A 19,717-nucleotide genomic window follows, 5' to 3' on the forward strand; every position below is an offset into this window, starting at 1 on the left:
GGTGATCGGGGACCGGTGAGTATGAGAGAGGGGGGAGACTGACCGATGAACAGAGAGGGACAGACGAGAGAGAGAGACGGACTGAGAGAGATTGACTGACATACACAGAAAAAAAAGATTGACAGACATCGCTTCAAAAAAGCACAAAACGTACACTGACCATACGGCGATGCATCCGTGTCACGTACGTGTGCTCACGGACCCATAGACTTTCATTGGGTGCGTGTTCCGTGCAGAAAACTGACATGGATCCGTGTTTTACGGACAAACGTATCACGCACACGGACACACGCACCTTATAGAAAAACGCATGTGTAACTCCATACATTGAATAACATTGGACTACGTGTGTCCGTGTCTCCTGCACATACGGAAATGGACCTAACACGTACTGGAGACACGGATGTGTGAAGGGGGCCTAAAGGGAACCTGTCAGGTCCAATATGCACCCAGAACCACAAGCAGTTCTGTGCATATTGCTAATCCCTGCCTAACTGTCCCTGTATAGTCTAGCATAGATAAAGAGATCTTTAGAAAAAGTATTTCTAAAGATCTTTTATCGTATGCTAATGAGCGAGGGCACTAGTCCCCTGGGCGTTAGTTCCCTTGCCAGTCGCCCCCATTAGCATGTTAGTATGTCCCTGTGGACCTCTGTGGGTGTGTGAACATGCTATTGAATGTGCAGAGTCAGAGGATGATCTCACTCACTTCTCCGCTGCGATCAGCGCCCGATGCTGGATTTTGGCTCAGTGCGTATGACTTCGGAGTTTTGGTCATGCGTACTATGAAGTCGGGTGTACGCATAACGGCTTCAAACTCATGTAGTGCGCATAACCGGAAGTCCGGGGTCATGCGCACTGAGCCGAAGTCCAGGAGTCAGACGCGATGGCAGCGGAGAGGTGAGTGAGATCATCCTCTGAAACTGCACATTCATTAGCATGTTAGCACACCCACAGAGGCCCACAGGGACGTACTAACATACTAATGGGGCTGACTAGCCAGGGGACTAGTCCCCTCCCTCATTAGCATACGATAAAAGATCTTTAGAAATCCTTTTTCTACAGATCCCTTTATCTATGTTAGTGTTTACAGGGACAGTTAGGCAGGGATTAGCCATGTGCACCCAGAACTGCTCCTTTAAAAAAATGGACACAGATGACCAAATGGATTAAAATCATCCTGCGTGTTAGGGATGAAATAGGGACATTTTTTTTATATACTCATATGAACTTGGCCTAATTCGCTGTGGCCTGTCAACTGAAGGGGGAATAAAGGAGAAGGATAAATTACCTCTGGAAAGTAGTTGCCACTTTCCATTTTCCTTTCCCTATGTCCTAAAGTATACATAAAGCCATATGGGTACATTTAAGAAAAATACTGTTTTATCATTTGTTTTTATTTACAAGTGAATAACTTTGAGTGGCATTCTGTTAAATTCATGGCTTTGCGGTAGATGGTGATAATGTGTATTACTTACAGGGTCCGTGTTGTCCTAGGGACGCAGACGCACTGGAGGATTTGCTGTCAATAGGACACAGAAGTAAATTGCTATTTGTTTAGTTCTTGTAATATTATTCTGTTTGGAACTTCCTAATATTTCACAACAAAACAGCTAAACATATGCTAAAAACTCACCGAGACTCACATAAAAGTACAGGAACCAAAACCGCTAACTGGTATTTATCATCCATTTAGCCTTTTTCTTAAACTGGAGACCGAGGTGGAAATGCTTTTAATATTTGCAATTGGTTTTGAACTTTTACAGCTCAACGGGGTTTTTTTTTTCTTAGGTCTAGATATTGCTTCAAATGTGTGTTTTTATTTAGATCAGAGGAGATTGTATACTATTAGGATGAGATCTTTCTGCATTCATCGGTTGGACATTTACATAGTCAAATCCAGTACGGAGGCAAATCGAACTTTACACAATCTGTGAAGGTCCCAGAATTTGCCCCTGCATAGGTCATAAATAATGGCAAATCCCTAGGATATGAGTCACAGAGATGGTCCACCTGCCACGTTGGTAGTTTTTTGACCACCGGACGGGAAACCTATAAACTTCTACTTACCTGCAGGTCCTGTTTTGATTAGTAGCTTCGGCGTAACATCATCATTGTGGTGTGACACGTGAGACGTAGCTCCAGGCCTAATAATCAGAAGAGACTCTGGGATGCTGGCAGGTAGGAGAACTTTTGCATGGCTCTGATCCAGAAGCTACAGACTTCTGGCATGGCTGCTGCACTAGGGTCCTGTGAAGCATTTTTCTCAATTTTAATCCTGAGACATATGTCATCATTGAATGAGATCAAAACCATCTGCCCACTGCCGCCAATCGCTAGCCTGATGGATGTATAGCATGAGGTGAGTGAGGCAAGTCGTTGGCTGCAGCACTTCCATGCAGCGCTGATGAGGCATAAATCCATGTAGTAAGGAAAGCTAAGGCTACTTTCACACATCCGGTTTGAGCAGTGCGGCTCAATCCGGCTGTGAAACCTATGCAACGGATGCGGCGAAAATACCGTATCCTTTGCATAAGTTTTTACATGCAGCCCGTCCGTTTTTTTCCGGTTGCGGCATGCTACTTAGCATGCGCAGTGGAAGAAACCGCATGCGGCGGCCGGGTGCGTTTTTTTCCGCATCGCGCCGCATCCGGCGTCCATAGGCATGCATTGAAAAATGCGTCTCAGCGGCCAGATGCGGCGCGATGCGGGTTTTTTTGCCGGAGCAAAAAACGTGCCAGGGAACGTTCCATCCGGCTGCGGCATCGGCTAAATCTGCCGCATGCGGCGAAAACCGGACCGAACGCAAGCCCATGCGGCACAATACGGCACTAATGTAAGTCTATGCAAAAAAACCCGCAACCGGTGGCAAAAAAAATGGTTGCGGTTTTTCTGCAGAGCGCCGTATTGTGCCGCAGAGCAAAAACCAGATGTGTGAAAGTAGCCTTAGCTGTTATATTTGCTTCTATTAAGCCAGGTTCACACCACCGTATTTTTGGACCGAGTGTGATCCGACAAAACAACGGATGGCACTCTGACCAATATGAATGGGTCTTCTCACATGTCCTATTGTCTTCTTCAGCAATCTGTCCAAGGAAAAGTTTCTGCATCCCTACTTTCTTCTGATGGGACTGCAGTCGGCCATGCAAGTTAACAAGTACAGTGGAACCTTGCATTACGAGCATAATTCGTTCTGGGACTGTGCTCTTAAACCAAGTTACTCTTATATCAAAGCAAATTTTCCCATAGGAAATAATTGAAACGCAGACGATTTGTTTGATGACCCAAAAATATTTACTGCATTTTTATTAACTTATTACAGTAATACAAAATAATGTACTGTATTCATATAAATTACAGTACACTAATACAAAATACTGTACAGTAAAAAACATAAAAAAAATTAAACTGCACGTTCGCTTATAATAGAATTGCTGGTGTGTGAGAGGTACACTATAGAGAAAAAATGATGTATAAATATTACAATCTTTATTCTTGTAGAATACACAAAAAACACCCCCCAAATTTATTCTCCCCAAAATAAGGGCAAAACTAAGCTGAATGTGGGGTAGGAATACTGCACAGGCAATTAGATTACAGTACAAGCAATGGGCTGTACTGCTTATCAGAAAAGGTACAATACTGTATACACAAATGCAAATTGTTAGACATGCTATACAGTGGAACCTTGGTTAACGAGAACAATCCGTTCTGGGACTGTGCTTGTTAACCAAGTTACTTGTTCAGCAAAGCAAGATTTCCCATAGGAAATGATAGCAATGCAGACAATTCGTTCCACAACCTGTTAAATGTCCCATCCTGGTCCCCTATTCTGCCATTCCACACATACACAAACACGTACAAACACACACAAACACGCACGCATTATTCTCACCTTACCTTCCGTTCCATCACCGGCCTCCTGGGTCTTGTAGTTCGCTGTGAGGATTTCTCCCTCGTCGTGATATACCGGCGAACTACAAGAACCATGAGGCCGACGATGGAACGGAAGGTAAGGTGAGCATAATACTGTATGTGTGTGCGTGCTTGTTTGTGCGTGTTTGTTTGTGCGTGCTTGTGTGTGTGTGTGTGTGTGGACTGCAAGGGTGGGTTAGAGGGCGGTGTATGTACGGAACCGGAAGTGTGTGCGAGGAGGATTTCGCTCGTACAGCAAAGCTTTCTCGTAAACTGAGTTACAAATTTACAGAAAGCTTTGCTTGTTAAGCGAAATCCTTGTTAACTGGGTTACTCGTTAAGCGAGGTTCCACTGTATGATATATACTATATTGTACAATGGTATACTGTATACAGTACATATGTATGGAAAGTTACCTCCAGAGCGGGTCAGAGCGAGGTGAAAGTAAAGAACCGGAAGTGTGCATGGTGAATATGTGCTCTTATTGCAAAACATTGCTCTTCAGCCAAGTTACATAATTTTAAAAAACCTTTGCTTGTCTTGCAAAACGCTCTTAAACCAAGTTACTCTTAATCCAAGGTTCCACTGTACATGGAACACATCAAACTGCACTTGGATGACATCTGAGTTCAATCTTATTTCAGCAGAGTGACACAATGATGACATTTTTTTCTGCAGATTCTCCTTGTCTGAGAGAACCGGATTACTCTATGCTGACACTCGGATCAAACTGTGATCAGAGTGTTATCAGGATGTTATGTGCATAAGAGTATATTCTCCCAACCAAGAGAATTGGGTCAGACATCTATATGAGCTTTTAGGTTTCTTTTGACTGGAATTGTTGCCTATCTATCATATTGGTGATTACTTATAGATTGATGGAGGTTTGACTATTAATAACCCCCACCGATCAGCAGAACGGGGTGCTTTTATCCTCATTAAAGTGGAGCAGCAGTGCATGTTCCATTGATTCATGTTGGAACATTGGTTGAGCACATACATTGCTGCATTATTTTAATGACTATAAAAGCACCCCATTCTGCTGATTGGTGGGGTCCTAACAGTTGGGCCCCTGCGATCTATTAAGTGCTCACCTTTCCTGTGGCTGGCCTTATCTACAGCTCGCCTAAGGGGTGCTTCACACACAGCGAGCTCGCTGCCGAGATCGCTGCTGAGTCACGCTTTTTGTGACGCAGCAATGACCTCATTAGCGATCTCGCTGTGTGTGACAATGAGCAGTGATCTGGCCCCTGCTGTGAGATCGCTGCTCGTTACACACAGCCCTGGTTCGTTTTCTTCAAAGGCGCTCTCCCACTGTGACACACAGATCGCTGTGTGTGACAGCGAGAGAGCGACAAATGAAGCGAGCAGGGAGCAGGAGCTGGCGTCTGGCAGCTGCAGTAAGCTGTATCCAAGATAAACATCGGGTAACCAAGGTGGTTACCCGATATTTACCTTAGTTACCAGCCTCCGCAGCTCTCACGCTGCCTGTGCTGCCGGCTCCGACTCTCTGCACATGTAGCTGCATTACACATCGGGTTAATTAACCCGATGTGTACTGTAGCTAGGAGAGCAAGGAGCCAGCGCTAAACAGTGTGCGCGGCTCCCTGCACATGTAGCTGCATTACACATCGGGTTAATTAACCCGATGTGTACTGTAGCTAGGAGAGCAAAGCTAAGCGGTGTGCGCTGGTAACTAATGTAAACATCGGGTAACCATACCCGATGTTTACCTTAGTTACCAGTGTCCGCAGCTTCCAGACGCCGGCTCCGTGCAAGCGCAGCGTCGCTTGCACGTCGCTGCTGGCTGGGGGCTGGTCACTGGTCGCTGGTGAGATCTGCCTGTTTGACAGCTCACCAGCGACCATGTAGCGATGCAGCAGCGATCCTGACCAGGTCAGATCGCTGGTCGGATCGCTGCTGCATCGCTAAAGTGTGAAGGCACCCTAAGGGATAAACTGTAGGAATGCAGAGTGATATCTGGGCTTTTGTACTCTGTAACGTGTGTCCCCTCATTCCACTATTTAATGCTCCTGATCATAGAGCCAATCGTCTTCCCTTCATACGTCTCACACCGTCATATCAGTTATTAATATTGTGAAGTCCATGGGCCCACAAACTATTTATCATACTTTTATACTGTACAGCTATATTTTTACACTTCAGATGATTATAGAAGCGCTTTAGAAAGATGGTAGAGAAGCCAAATACGCAGATTCTAAGGTACTTTGAGTTATATTGGTGTTGAAGGATTAGAAAAAATGGCCTCTTTCTTCCTGAACTAGCGCACCCCCCCCCCAGGTTTATGAATTGTATCTGGCATTGCTACTATGTTCCATTGAAGTGACGTGCGGAGCGGTGATACACACAACCTATGGACAGGTGGAGTGCGGTTTTCGACTGCGTTTTTCTGATCCTGGACAAACTCCAGAAATCTAGCTGTAGACATTTGTAGTACTGAATATTGGGTAGAAGTATAACTGTCCATTCCTAGGAGACCGTTCCTCAATGGAGATTCAGCAGGAGGAAAGCGCTGTAAAATCAGCAGTATACAAGTGCGGTCATACTGAAGATATCCTACCCACGGTGCCAGTCAGTACACACTGCGGATATTCTCAGCAAGTATGGGAATGAGGTTTTCCGCACTCAGATCTGTGCTTTTTCTTCGTGGGAACTTCTCCTCACATTCATCATCGGTGATAACGAGAAGTCCACAATGACCGCCACAGTCTTGGTTTAAGCTGGGTTTACACACTGCAACATCGCAAAGGACATCGCTGTAACGTCACCGGTTTTGTGACGTAACAGCGACCTCCCTAAGTCTCTGCTAAGTCGCTGGTGAGCTGTCAAACAGGCAAACCTGGCCAACAACTCAACAGCGATCTGGACCTGCAGAGCGACCTAGCTGGTTGTTGGGGACGTTGATAAGCAGCCTTTTGAAAGGGAATTTGCTAACAAAGTCTCTGCAAAGTCTTCACACACTGAAACTTCATGCTGCACAGCGGGAAACAAAGGACCTAGGAATGGTCCTGAACGATTTGTAACGATTACAACTTCACAGCAGGGGCCGGGTCGCTGATAGGTTTCACACACTGCAACATCGCAAACAACATCGCTATTGCGTCACAAAACCGGTGACGTTACAGCGATGTCGTTTGAGATGTTGCAGTGTGTAAACCCAGCTTTAGTCTGAGCCTATCGCTTACTTTTGTTACGGTATGTTATCACAGTGAATACTCACTGAACATTAGGCTGGTTGTGTTATTTTTTTTATTTTTCATGACCGATCAATCATTTTTACTAATAGCAACTAACTACAGAGTGTCTTGACATGTTTTTTCTGCTTTTATGTTGAAGGACGTTTAATTTCTTTTCTGCTGGTTGAGAAAAGAAGTGATAAAAGTAGTGGAGAAAAGTCCATTATTTGTGCAGTGGATCTGCTGCTGCCTGTCATTATCTGGTAAACACTGACTCATTTCTTTTGAAAGGTCCATATGTTACTTATACAAACACTTTCTGTGCTTGGATCATTAGAATTTCTATCTGTACAAAGTATGAGTATTCCATGTCCGGGAAGTGAGTCAGTATGATCCGCACTGAAAGCGAAAAAATCCAGCTCACCACTGCGTCTATTCATCCTCGATATGGAGTCCCGGATCCAGCCACACCATGGCTCCAATTTAGTAAAAGAGGACTGAGAATCCAGCTGTAGACATACGAGGTTCCTTTTATTTCTTATTCACATACAGTACATGTTAAAGGGAACCTGTCACCAGTTTTTTCCCTATTAAACCAAAAATATCACCTTCTGCAGCTCCTGGGCTGCATTCTAGGAAAGTGCACCTTGTTGCTGGCCCCCCTTGCAGACCCCTAAAAGAACTTTCTTAAATCTTACTGTTTCCGATGAACAGATAGGCGGGCTCTAATTCGGCTCCTGCCCCCCCCTCCTGCCGCTGTTCGCCGTCCCCCAGTCATGATTTACAAGGATGACGCCGCCCCCGTTATCATCCACGCTGCTGGAGTCTCGTGCATTTAGCTGTGCCCCTATCGTGAGGCTGAGCATAAAGCTTCCCTCGCGTTGGTGATGTTGTTGCGCAGGAGTGAGATTATGGGCGGCGCTGTGTAGGACCTCACCAGCGTCATCCTCGTACCCGCCCATAATCTTGCGCCTGTGCAACTACATCACCGGCGCTCGCGCGAGGGAAACTTTATGCTCCGCCCGCGACAAGGGCATAGCGAAATGTGCCTGCACGAGACTCCAGCAGCGTGGACGATGACGGGGGCGGCGTCATCCTTGTAAATCATGACTGGGGGACGGCGAACAGCAGCAGAAGGGGGGACAGGAGCTGAATTAGAGCCCACCCATCTGTCCAACCAACCTCATTTGCATAGGAAACGGTAATATTTTTTAAAGTTCTTTTAGGGGTCTGCAAGGGGGGCCAGCAACAAGGTGCACCTTCCTAGAATGTAGCCCAGGAGCTGCAGAAGGTGATATTTTTGGTTTGATAGGGAAAAAATGGTGACAGGTTCCCTTTAACAGCAAACATTGCGCAGGATTAGCATGGTCTATGCGTTTCAAGTGCGTGCAGCACGGTTAGCCGTGACGGAGTGCTGCACGCACTTGAAATGCGTAAACCATGCTAATCCTGCGCAATGTTTGCTGTTAACATGCACTGTATGTGAATAAGAAATAAAGGAACCTCATATGTCTAAAGCTGGATTCTCAGTCCTCTTTCACGTGATCCAGACTGCTGTTCTAAAAAATAACCTATGCCAGAATATTTGCTGTATCTCCATATTGACACCCTCCCCAGTTACATTATAAAACCATTCTAGTTATATTGAGAGGGTACATGACATTGATTTGCTTAGATTTTCCTTTGTATTGCCTTGACATTGTGATACAGATTTGGAAAAGCAAACTTGAATATAAAGGTGCCCATACACCTCAAAGAGAGGGTGGACATTGCCTCCCATCCATTTTTGGGATGCCCCCCAACTCCCTCCAACAAAATAGAACATATTAAAGTATAGCTGTCATTCCAGGCATCTTTTTAGACTCATATGTGTACATGAGGAATAACACTGTTTTTGGCTGTTATATGACTTGTATCCTCCATTTTTCACCAGTTTTACCCTTTATTTTTTAGTTTAGGATAGAGACTGCCTATTATGTTTTAGATACACAGTACACACCTATAGGAGGGATTCCAGCTCTTCTTTTTAGTGCACAGACTGAAGCAGAAGCATGGAGGACAATATACAACACTACTGAGCTGTGTAGCTGTGAATCCACCACTGAAGCTGCAGCACAATCTCCCTGTTTGCCTAGTCTCTCACTGCCCCTCTCCCACAAATCTCCACAGAATATAAGCAGTGCATCCTGACACCTCATTTGTGCTCAGTCTTTTGTGCTTTGACCAAACTGAATTTGAGGTGTTTATTTCACAGTGGATGCTGAGTTAAGGAGGGGAAGAAGTGGCTATTAAGTGGAGAAAGTTGTGTATCGCTGAACCCATTGAAGTCAGGAATAATACTTGGCCGTTAGCGGACAGCTCTTGGAGGTGTATTGGGCATCTTGACAATCTTCAATCCCGTTTACCATGCTAATCTTTAGGAGAAATTACAATGATACGAGATAGGATAGTAAAGCCTGGCCATTGTTAGGGCTTTATAGGTGTTTTGTGATTATTTGCTTACGGCCCTGTGCGCACTAGAAAATGGAATTTTCTTAAGAAAATTCCGCAGCCTCTGAAGTATTACCGCACCTGCGATAAAACAACGCTGCAAACCGCATGTGGTTTTACCGCGGTTTGTTGCGGTTTTGATGTTAATTTTGCACAGGTTGGTCCCTGCGTTTTTTTTTTTTTACCATTATCTATGGCAAAAACCGCAGGAACCTGCGTAAAAAGTGACATGCACGTTCTTTTTGCTGCAGAAATTCTGCAGCAAAACCTGTTGGTGAAAAAACTGCAGTGTGCGCACACCTCTTTTTTTACCATAGGTTTTGCTGGGAAATGACTTCAGAAAGGTTAAAATTTTCTGCAGCAATTCATGCAGAAAAATCGCAGTAAATCTGCAGCAAAAAATGCAGCATGCGCACATGGCCTTAGGCTATGTGCCCACGGGAGCTTGCATCTGCGGATTTTGCCGCGGAAAACATGCGGATTTATCTGGATTTTCCAGATAAATCCGCAGGTTTTAGCATGTACAAACACTCCCCATGTTATCCTATGGGACATGGGGAGTGTCTGTGTCCACGCTGCGGAAAGTGCGGCTGCTGAACATGCTGCGGATGTCCGCATCCGCAGGTATAATTGCATGTCAATTATTCATGCGGAATTACCTGCGGATGTCCCAGCCCTCCGCTATGGAGATAGAGGCCGGGATGTCCGCAGGTAATTCGCATGAATGTCCGCAAATTTCCCGCAGCTATTCCGCTGTAATCTCGCAGCTAAAAATAGCTGCGGACGCCGGCGGGCAGCTGTGGAAACATGCGCTCGTACCTGCGGATACATCCGCTTGTACGAGCGCCCCTGGGCACATAGCCTAAAGGCTACTTTACACACTGCGATATCGGTCCCGATATCGCTAGTGTGCGTACCCGCCCCCATCTGTTGCGCGACACGGGCATATCGCTGCCCGTGCCGCACAACATCGCCCAGAGCCGTCACACATACTTACCTGTCCGGCGACGTCGCTGTGACCGGCGAACCGCCTCCTTTCTAAGGGGGCGGTCCGTGCGGCGTCACAGCGACGTCACTGAACGGCCGCCCAATCGCAGCGGAGGGGCGGAGATGAGCGGGACGTAACAACCCGCCCACCTCCTTCCTTCCGCATAGCGGCCGGGAGGCAGGTAGGGAGAGCTTCCTCGCTCCTGTGGCGTCACACGCAGCGATGTGTGATGCCGCAGGAACGACGAACAACCTCGTTACTGCTGAAGTAACGATAATTGGGAATGGACCCCCGTGTCGCCGATTAGCGATTTTGCACTGTTTTGCAACGATGCAAAATCGCTAATCGATGTCACACGCAACGGCATCGCTAATGCGGCCGGATGTGCGTCACGAATTCCGTGACCCCAACGACTCCGCATTAGCGATGTCGTAGCGTGTAAAGCCCGCTTTACACTAATGGCCCCATCACACACACAGATAAATCTTTGGCAGATCTGTGGTTGCAGTGAAATCATGGACATATTGTTCCATTTGTACACAGCCACAAACCTGGCACTGATTGTCCACAATTTCACTGCTACCACAGATCTGCAGCAGATTTATCTCTGTGTGTGACAGGGCCTTAATACTTATTCCCGTATATACTCGAGTAAAAGCTGATTTTTTTTCAGCCCATTTTTTTATGCTATAAATGCCCCCTCGGCTTATAGTTGAATGAGGTTTCCATAAAAAATTATTCTCCCCTGTCCTCTGTTCCTGCGGTGTCCCCTTACCTGCTTCTTGCAGTCCGGAGGCACATAGACCCCTCCATGATTGCATCCGGTGCATGGGGCCATTTTTCCTCCCCAATGTGTGACCACGCCGGATAATATTTTTCTTGTAAATAGTGGTAACGCTTTGGACAATGAGATGCCTGCCTGTCTTGTAACCTGGTGTTACCCTGCAGTTCTTCCTTTATACAGTATTTTGCTATAAACACTTGGGTTGCCTTTTCCTTTGCCGTTGAGCAGAGATAACCGTGACATCCGATGGCCTGAATGCTCAGTATTCTCCCTAGGTGGCTGGATTCCCTCCATCACTGCCCCATTGATTTGCTCTGGCTTCAGGACTGAGAGTGATTAAAAGCTATAGACGATACTCTCCTTGATAAATGGGAATTTCTACACACCATTATCAGATCTGTGCTCTTTTGAAGGAACTCCGTAGCTTTCAATCTCAAGAAAGTTTTGGTACAATGGCTTATTTTTCCTATTGATAATAATTCCCCTTTTCTGATTATTACTGGGAAATTTTTGCGTTCTGGTAGGATCCTTCTTTAGAGGAGCAATGAGCCCCCCTCCCCTGTTCTTGTGCTTGCCCCATTAGCACAGCCTTTACCTTTGATCCACTTTGCCAATTAGCTCGTGCCCTGCGCTACAAGTCATTTATGTTTAGCCTAATAAGTTCAGAACGAGAGCGCGTCACTTTGGCCTGAACACTCGGCCTCTTTATTAAAACGACTTCTGCCTTCGTCTTTTCTTTCTTTCTATTTCTTTTCATGTGTTATTTTAGTTTATGGCTCCCTGGAAATATGATCATTTTGTGTGTTGTATATGTCGTGCAAAACGCCTTATAGCGTACATTTAATGGCTATAAAAAGGGCCGTTTAATATACATGTGTTTTTACTTCATCTGTTTTACTAGGTGTTTGCAATTCTCTTCCGTGCCCTGACAGTAATGCACACTGCTTCTTTATTTCTGCCTCGGCCTCGGCTTTTATGTCGCCATTTATTTTCTTTTTTTTTTTTTTATGCTTTTCCCACACAGCCCCCTATTTAATCTGCTAGCATGTAACATTTTAACTAGATTGGGGCCATTCAGCTTTCTATAAAATGACAGAGCTTCAGCGTGTTTTACCTTTTCTTGAGTGTTTTGACATGCAGGGTTCCTTGCACGCTCCAGCCTTTTTTATTATCCAGAAATAAAAGCCCTTTTTTTATTATTTTAACTTGTATGCACTGTTTACCATCATCTTTCTGGTGCCATGAATAGGTCATTGTTAGGATCCATCTTATTAACTTGCTTTGTTCAGAGGTTTTTCCTTTTTTCTTTTTTTTTCTTTTCTGGTTCAGATACATCAGAGTTAATTTTGTGGGAAAGCTTTTTGTGACAAGTCATTTATTATTGTTGTCTGGCTTCTTCACATCCTAAATGGCTTATGCATTGGAATACTGACATAAATGTACATCTGACATGCATTTTAATGAAATATCTCATTGAAATCTAATTTTTGATGGTACAAGTAATTTTTCAGTTGTTCGGCTAGTTACATATGGAATCCTAGTAATTTGGTGTATTGATCACATCAGTTACTCCTCTAATTGGATTTCAAATATATATATTGTAATTTTTTTTATTCTCTCTAATTTTTATCCTATTGGAAACAGATCCCATTAAGAGTAGCAAATGGGTTTTCCTGCAAAAATCTCCTCCTTATGGTGTGTTCACACGTGTCTGAATTTGCAAGCTGAAGTGTAGTAGATGAAATCTTTACCAAGAGTCATCCAAACTGTGGAAAAATCTGTAGCGAAAAATTGGCATGTGGTGCAGATTTCACACTTTGCAACACATATTATGTGGTTATTATTTAACGGCCTTCTGCTCCGTTTTAAGACATGGTGACTTGACAGCTGAACATTCTGTAGGAAGAGCCATCTTGATCAGCCTAGATGGGTCTACCAGAGTCTTCTCTGCAGTTATCTTGATAGTATCAAGCCATTGGGTTGCTGGTTTTCCTCTTTACGTTGTTCCTTCTATTCTTCCAACCATGATGTCTTTCCCCAGTGATTGCTGTCTTTGTATGATGTGTCCAAAATAGGCAAGTTATAGCTTGGTGATCCTTGCTTCCACTGACCTATCTGGCTTGATTTGTTCCAAAATTTATTTTTTTGTTCTTCCTGCCATCCATAGTATTGATAACATCCTTCTCCAGCTCCACACTTTAAAGGCATTCATTCTTCTTCTGTCTTGTTTTTTTATCGTCCAGGTTTCACATCCATATATTACTACGGAAAAGACCAAACTATGTGCGAACCATGTTGTCTTTGCCAGTGAAATGTTTCTTGATTTGAGTACCTTGTCCACTGACAAGAGATGAGCGAACCCGTGGAAGCGTCATCTGTAATTTTTTTTTTTGGTTTGCACACTAGATCCAATCACGCTGTGATCAAACAACTGCAAGTGGCTCACACTGGGCTGAGCACTGAGCGTACTTGAGCACAGTGATGCTTGCGCAATTTGTTTGTATACGTAAAGCACCCAAACTTTTTTTTCTCTTAAAAGTCTGTGTTCAGCCGAAAGCCGAACACCGAACCTCGTGTTCACTCATCCCTACCAGTGACATTGTTGATTTGCCCATAGCTATTCTCCTATTGCCTATTATGTAATCTGCTTCATAATGCATCAAATTCCCCACATAACAAATGCAGTTTTTGATGCAAGTAGAGATAAGTGGATGCGTGGAAGGTCGGGTTCTGCTGGTCCAGCTGAACATTTTTAAAGTTCAGTTTTGGACCCGGACTTGACGTGAGCCTCATTTGAAGTCACTGATTGGCATTTCAGGTCTCCGCCCCCATAAGGCCAGCCATAAACAGATCAATTCCGGAGGCAGGTTGGTGGGATTTTTCCTTTTTTTTTTTTTTTTAATTTGTTTTTTTGCACACTCCATCTAATCACACTGTTGTTACCCCCAGTGAGAGCCGATCAAAAACTGTAAGCGGCTCACACTGGGGTGAGCACCGAGCGTACCCGAGCACAGCGATGCTCGCATGAGTCGATTGTATTTGTAAAGCACCCAGCTCTGTTTTCTTGGAAAAATCTGAGTTCAAACCGAACCCGAACTTCAGGTTTGCTCATCTCTAGTTGCAAGTTCTGCATAATCTGCAGTGGAAAATCCGTTTGTATGAATATATCGTTAAACTCCTGTAAAAAATATGAATATTTTCAGCCACCATTATGGGGTCTCTGCACACATGAGCCAGTGCTGGCCAATAACACCCAAACAGTTCTACAGGGTGGGCCATTTATATGGATACACCTAAATAAAATGGGAATTGTTATGATTCAGGGACCGAGGAGGATCAAAAAATGCGGAATCCCAAATTGCAACAGAGTGGCTGGAACCTTAAGAGATTGCAGACCTAATCCCGACACATAACTAGAAGTAGCCGGTGGGACGAGCCTACGATGACATAGTCGTCTCGACACAGCTGGAGAACTAAATTTTCTCACAGAGATATAAGAAAGCTAATCTGCCTCGGAGCAGTCCCCAAAGATTGATAGCCCACCACATGTAAAGGCTACGGTGATATAGAAAAACACAATACAAAGCTAGAAAAGACAGATTCAGCAAAGGTGAGGCCCAAACTATCTTTATAGGAAAAGATAGGAAGGGAGCACTGTCTGCAACCGTAAAAAACCCTAATATATACCAGCACATCTGATATGTAAAAATCCTGAGGTCACAAAACCTCTCCCCCACTATTGCAGCACTCTGATGTTACTGGGATCCAAAAACACTATAGATGAGGGACTGAATTAATACCAAGCATGACAAACACAATACCTTCAAGAATCATGGAGCTAAGTATGCAGAAACTCCCAGCAGGGAATGATCCCATTCCACCAAGAACTCCACACAGACAAAATAGGAATCAAGCGTTAGTTTCAAAGCAGAAAAAACAACAAGAAAGTGGAAAACAAACAGCAGAGGTACAAAGACCACTTATCTGAGAGGAGTTCTGGTAGTAAGCAGCCCTGGTTACAGAATGTCCTTAACACACAGGAAACCATTGAGCACCGGTAAGTAACAAGAGAAAACTACTCAGTTATATAGTCCCAATCTGACCCTGATTGCCAGTCCTCTACAGGTGTGTGGCTTTCATTCCACAAATCAACTGCACCGCCAGCACTGACCACAAGAGGGAGCCCCAAACTGAAAACAGCAGGGAATGGTTGGTGATATCAACTTCCTGTTTGTGGCTCATTAGTATAAGTAAGGGGGGAAACTTTTCAAGATAGATGGTGATCATGGTGGCCATTTTGAAGTTGGCCATTTTGGATCCAACTTTAAGAGGGTCATGTAACACATCAAACTTATTGAGAATTTCACAAGAAAAACATTGATGTGCTTGGTTTTAACAGGCACCATCACATTATGGGTGTCAGGTCCGAGCATTCCTACATGAACAGTGTCCTGAAAAGTGGATTGGTCATCATGGGCCAGTTGAATAGTCACCAAGGTCTCCCGATCTGACCCTTTTAGACTTTTATCTTTGGGATCATCTGAAGGCAATGGTCTATGCTGTGAAGTTACAAGATGTGCAGCATCTGAAACAACGGATACTGGAAGCCTGTGCTAGCATTTCTTCTGTGGTGTTGCTATCAGTGTGTCAAGAGTGGGAGAAGAAGGTTGCATTGACAATCCAACACAACGGGCAGCACTTTAAACACATTTTATAAGTAGTCATAAAACTATAAATAACTAATGAATGAAGTTACGTTAAAACCAAGCATATCATTTTATCACTTACTGGGCTGCTTTCTGTAGTTTTGATAACTTTTTGTATTTTGCAGATCTACCAAATCTACCAGCTTTGTATAACCTTAGCCACACCATTGACTGTCAGATTTCTGTGTACACTGTGCATAGGAAGAAAGCTGCCAGTCAGTGGTGGGTTGAGGTTATACAGAGCTCATGAATACAGATGACTATATGGCAGCAGATTTACTAGTGCTCTAGTGTTAATGTCTTGCAATTAAATGGTTTTATCAAAACTACAGCAAGCAATCCAGTAAGAGATACATCGCTTGAATCAGGATCTCTTTGCCTACATTATGCTGCTCTCAGATTAGCTGCCAAAAACCCTTTAAAGGGAATCTGTCAGCAGGTTTTTCCTACCCCATCTGAGAGCAACATGATGTAGAGTTAAAGAGCCTGATTCCAGCGATGTATCACTTAGATTACTGGATGCAGCCGTTCTGACACAATCACAATTTTTAGATTTAGCAGAGCTGAGAGCTGTGCCTGCCCACACCAGGCTCTCTATATTGTACATTGACAGTAAGGTGTCGAAGGAGGGTTAGTGCCGAACTGCCCAGCGCTTGACATTGTAGTCCGAGCAATAAGTCCTGCTGGTTATACAAACATAGCAAATAAATAACACATTAGACCTTGTCAAAACCGGCAGCTGACGTTCATGTTTTAACCCATGCAGCAAGCTGTTCTTTAGATTACATAGCAAAAACCTGGTGACACATTCCCTTTAAATATACGTAATATATAGTCTTTGTTCAGGAGGTATTCTGGAGGGAGGATGTCCCTATGATGTAGTATAAGGGTGCTGCCTTGCCCTTTACTTGCTATATTGGCTATATTTTCCTTTTGGCTTTGGTAATGTTTAAGCTCCTGTGCTTCTCCGTTGCGGTTACCTCTCATGCAAATCACTTCCCTTCTTGCAGGCCATTAACTCAGGATGAAATTACACGGCGACGGGAACTCGCAAGACAGAAGCACGCTGAAAAGATGGCAATCAATCAGGGCCAGGAGCCGGCTCCCTGCAGCAGTGAATGCCAAGTGCCTGTAAACAGTGAGAACACCAGAGGCAAGTGTCTGTCCTCACCACTTTCTTCACTTTTCCCTGCTAGAGTCTTAAGTGATTTCAGCGTAATTTTCTGATCACTGAATGTTCCTACCATACAGGCAGCAATTACACATCATTACAAACCCCACAACTGGTGAACAGTCATTGACACCAGTCTGCAGACAACATAATTACCAACAAATTAGCCATTTAGGTGGTGTGAGGTGTACGTGGTTAGCGATCAGCTTATTTATGGCCTGCGCTTAGCAATTCCTTTACATCCACTTGTCAATCTCTGCTGCTTTCCTGATGAAAGCCCCGCAGAGTCCTATATACAACAGCCAAGTAAAAAAAGAGTTACTGATAACGCAGATGTTTTATTCCATTTCCTATGCAGCCATCAGTGTAGGCTGTATTTATTATTTAGATGTTCGGGGCAATGTGTTTTATATTTATTTGTCAAGCAATATTGCCCATTTATTGCATACAGTTCAGTAATTGTCACATCAGTCACCTTCAGGGAGAAATTAGGTTTATTAATTTACTGGAAAGGGGCATTTCTTCAAATAATGTAGGTATGTTACAAAAATACTTAGGAAAAACATAAAGTTTTAATAACGGATCTTTCCAGGTTTTCAAAAATACTGGTAAATTTAAGGAGACTGTCAACCCTAAAGCTGATATTTAACTATGTAGAAATGAGAACATAAAGGGAACCTGTCAGGTCCAATATGCACTCAGAACCACGAGCAGTTCTGGTGCATACTGCTAATCCCTGCCTAACTAAGTATTTCTAAAGATCCTTTATGATATGCTAATGAGTGCAGGGAGTAGTCGCAAAGGAGTTAGTTCCTGCGCTCACTCCGCCCTCTTATTATGATAGCACACCCACAGAGGCATGCTAACATGCTACTCATTACCCAGCCTCATCAGCGTTGACGTGCATACCTGTATCTGTTGTCACCGCTTCAGAACACCAGGCTTAGGGTCAGTGCGCATGACCAGAATTCCCCGCACTTCCAGTCATGCGCACTATGAAGCCAGGTGTACCGTCCTGGCTTCAGAGAGGTCTAGTGCGCATGACCGGAAGTGCCGAGACTTGTGATCATTTGCACTGACCTTAAGCTCAGCGTCTGAGGTGTGACAGCAGACACAAGCATGCGCGTCTATGCCCTATGACGCTGGGCATTGAATAATATGTTAGCATGCCCCTCTGGGCGTGCTAACATGCTAAGAGTGCGGAATGAGTGCAGAAACTAACGCTCTTGTGACTAGTCCCTGCACTCATTAGCACATCATAGAGGATCTTTCGAAATACTTTTTCTAAAGATCTACTGGAGGAATTAGCAATAGGCACCCACAACTGCTCGTGGGTCTGGGTGCATATTGGACCTGATAGGTTCACTTTAAACCCTAGAATGATCTTTCTTGTTCTCTCCATCCCCTCTTTTATATTCTTTTGCCCATCCCCTTATGGTGATTGACAGCTCTCACTTCGGAGTGCTCTGTGATCTAAATCCCCAGCTCTGCACGCTGTGACACTGCGGGAGTCAAGATCACACACATTGTCAGTGTGTAGGGGCTTTTTCATTTCTCTCCTGTGTACAGTGGCACTGAAATAAAAAGGCGGTACCTCTCCTCCGCTTCAGTTTCGGTTTCCTGTCCTGATGTATGTCCCACGGTTGTCCCAGGTCCCACCCGGTGTGGCAGTCTGGTCTTACCAGAAGCTGGCATTCGGCCCTGGAAGCACCTCCCTAGGGGGTTTAGCCTTCTGCGGTGGTTAGGCGCGAGCCTTGAGCAGGAGCTCGGCTCTGCGTCGCTCCAGGCTGTGGACCGCTCACGGACCTTGCGAGACAGGTTCCCTGCTGCTGGTTCACCTGGGATGAAGCGGAGTGTACAGATCCAGGAAGTTGCGCGATGCCAGGAAGGGCGTCACCGACGCATGTGTCGCGGGCAGAGGAGGGGACGCTGCGCTCACCCACTGCTCGGGTCCGGCTACTGCTGCTGCTGCGGCTGCTCGGTGGTGGCTCGAGCGGTGGGCCGGATCCCGGGGACTCGAGCGGCGTTCCTCGCCCGTGAGTGAAAGGGGGGTTTGGTGTTTGGTTTGGGGATATTGTCCGTGACGCCACCCACGGTTGTGGTGAAGTTGTGACACCACCACTGCTCTGGACGGGGATCCCGGGAGCGATGACAGGGAGCAGCTTGGATGTTGGTTCTCCCCTCTGTGGGTAGGGGGGTTGGTTGTCCCGGGGCCCGGTGAGGGGTTAGGGATGGCAGGCGTGTTGCGGGACCTGGTGAGGTGCAGGGTCGCGGGGGCAGCGCGATGCCGCACGGCACGGTGGTACTCACTCAGCCAGTAATTCACACAGAGTCTCTGGTCAAATAAACGGCTGGATGGACGGGTCCCACAGGCGGCTGTGGTTGTTCTCCTCCCGGTAGGTTGATGGTGACTGCCTTTCCCTGCACCTGTGTTGTGTTTACGGTTCCAATGGCTTCCCACCGGTA

At 45.1% G+C, this 19,717-nt stretch overlaps 1 protein-coding gene across 1 annotated transcript in view; it reads left to right on the forward strand.

The window, feature by feature from the left end:
• The window catches only part of EFL1 (elongation factor like GTPase 1), a 472,312-nt gene that overhangs the window by 153,865 nt on the left and 298,730 nt on the right, over positions 1–19,717 (forward strand). Inside the window, exon 13 of the mRNA XM_075345858.1 lies at positions 17,091–17,233. Coding sequence (XP_075201973.1) covers positions 17,091–17,233 — 143 coding nt within the window. The remainder of the gene's footprint in view (positions 1–17,090; positions 17,234–19,717) is intronic.

Source organism: Anomaloglossus baeobatrachus, chromosome 4 (assembly GCF_048569485.1).
Source record: "Anomaloglossus baeobatrachus isolate aAnoBae1 chromosome 4, aAnoBae1.hap1, whole genome shotgun sequence".
Classification (NCBI taxonomy): Eukaryota; Metazoa; Chordata; class Amphibia; order Anura; family Aromobatidae; genus Anomaloglossus; species Anomaloglossus baeobatrachus.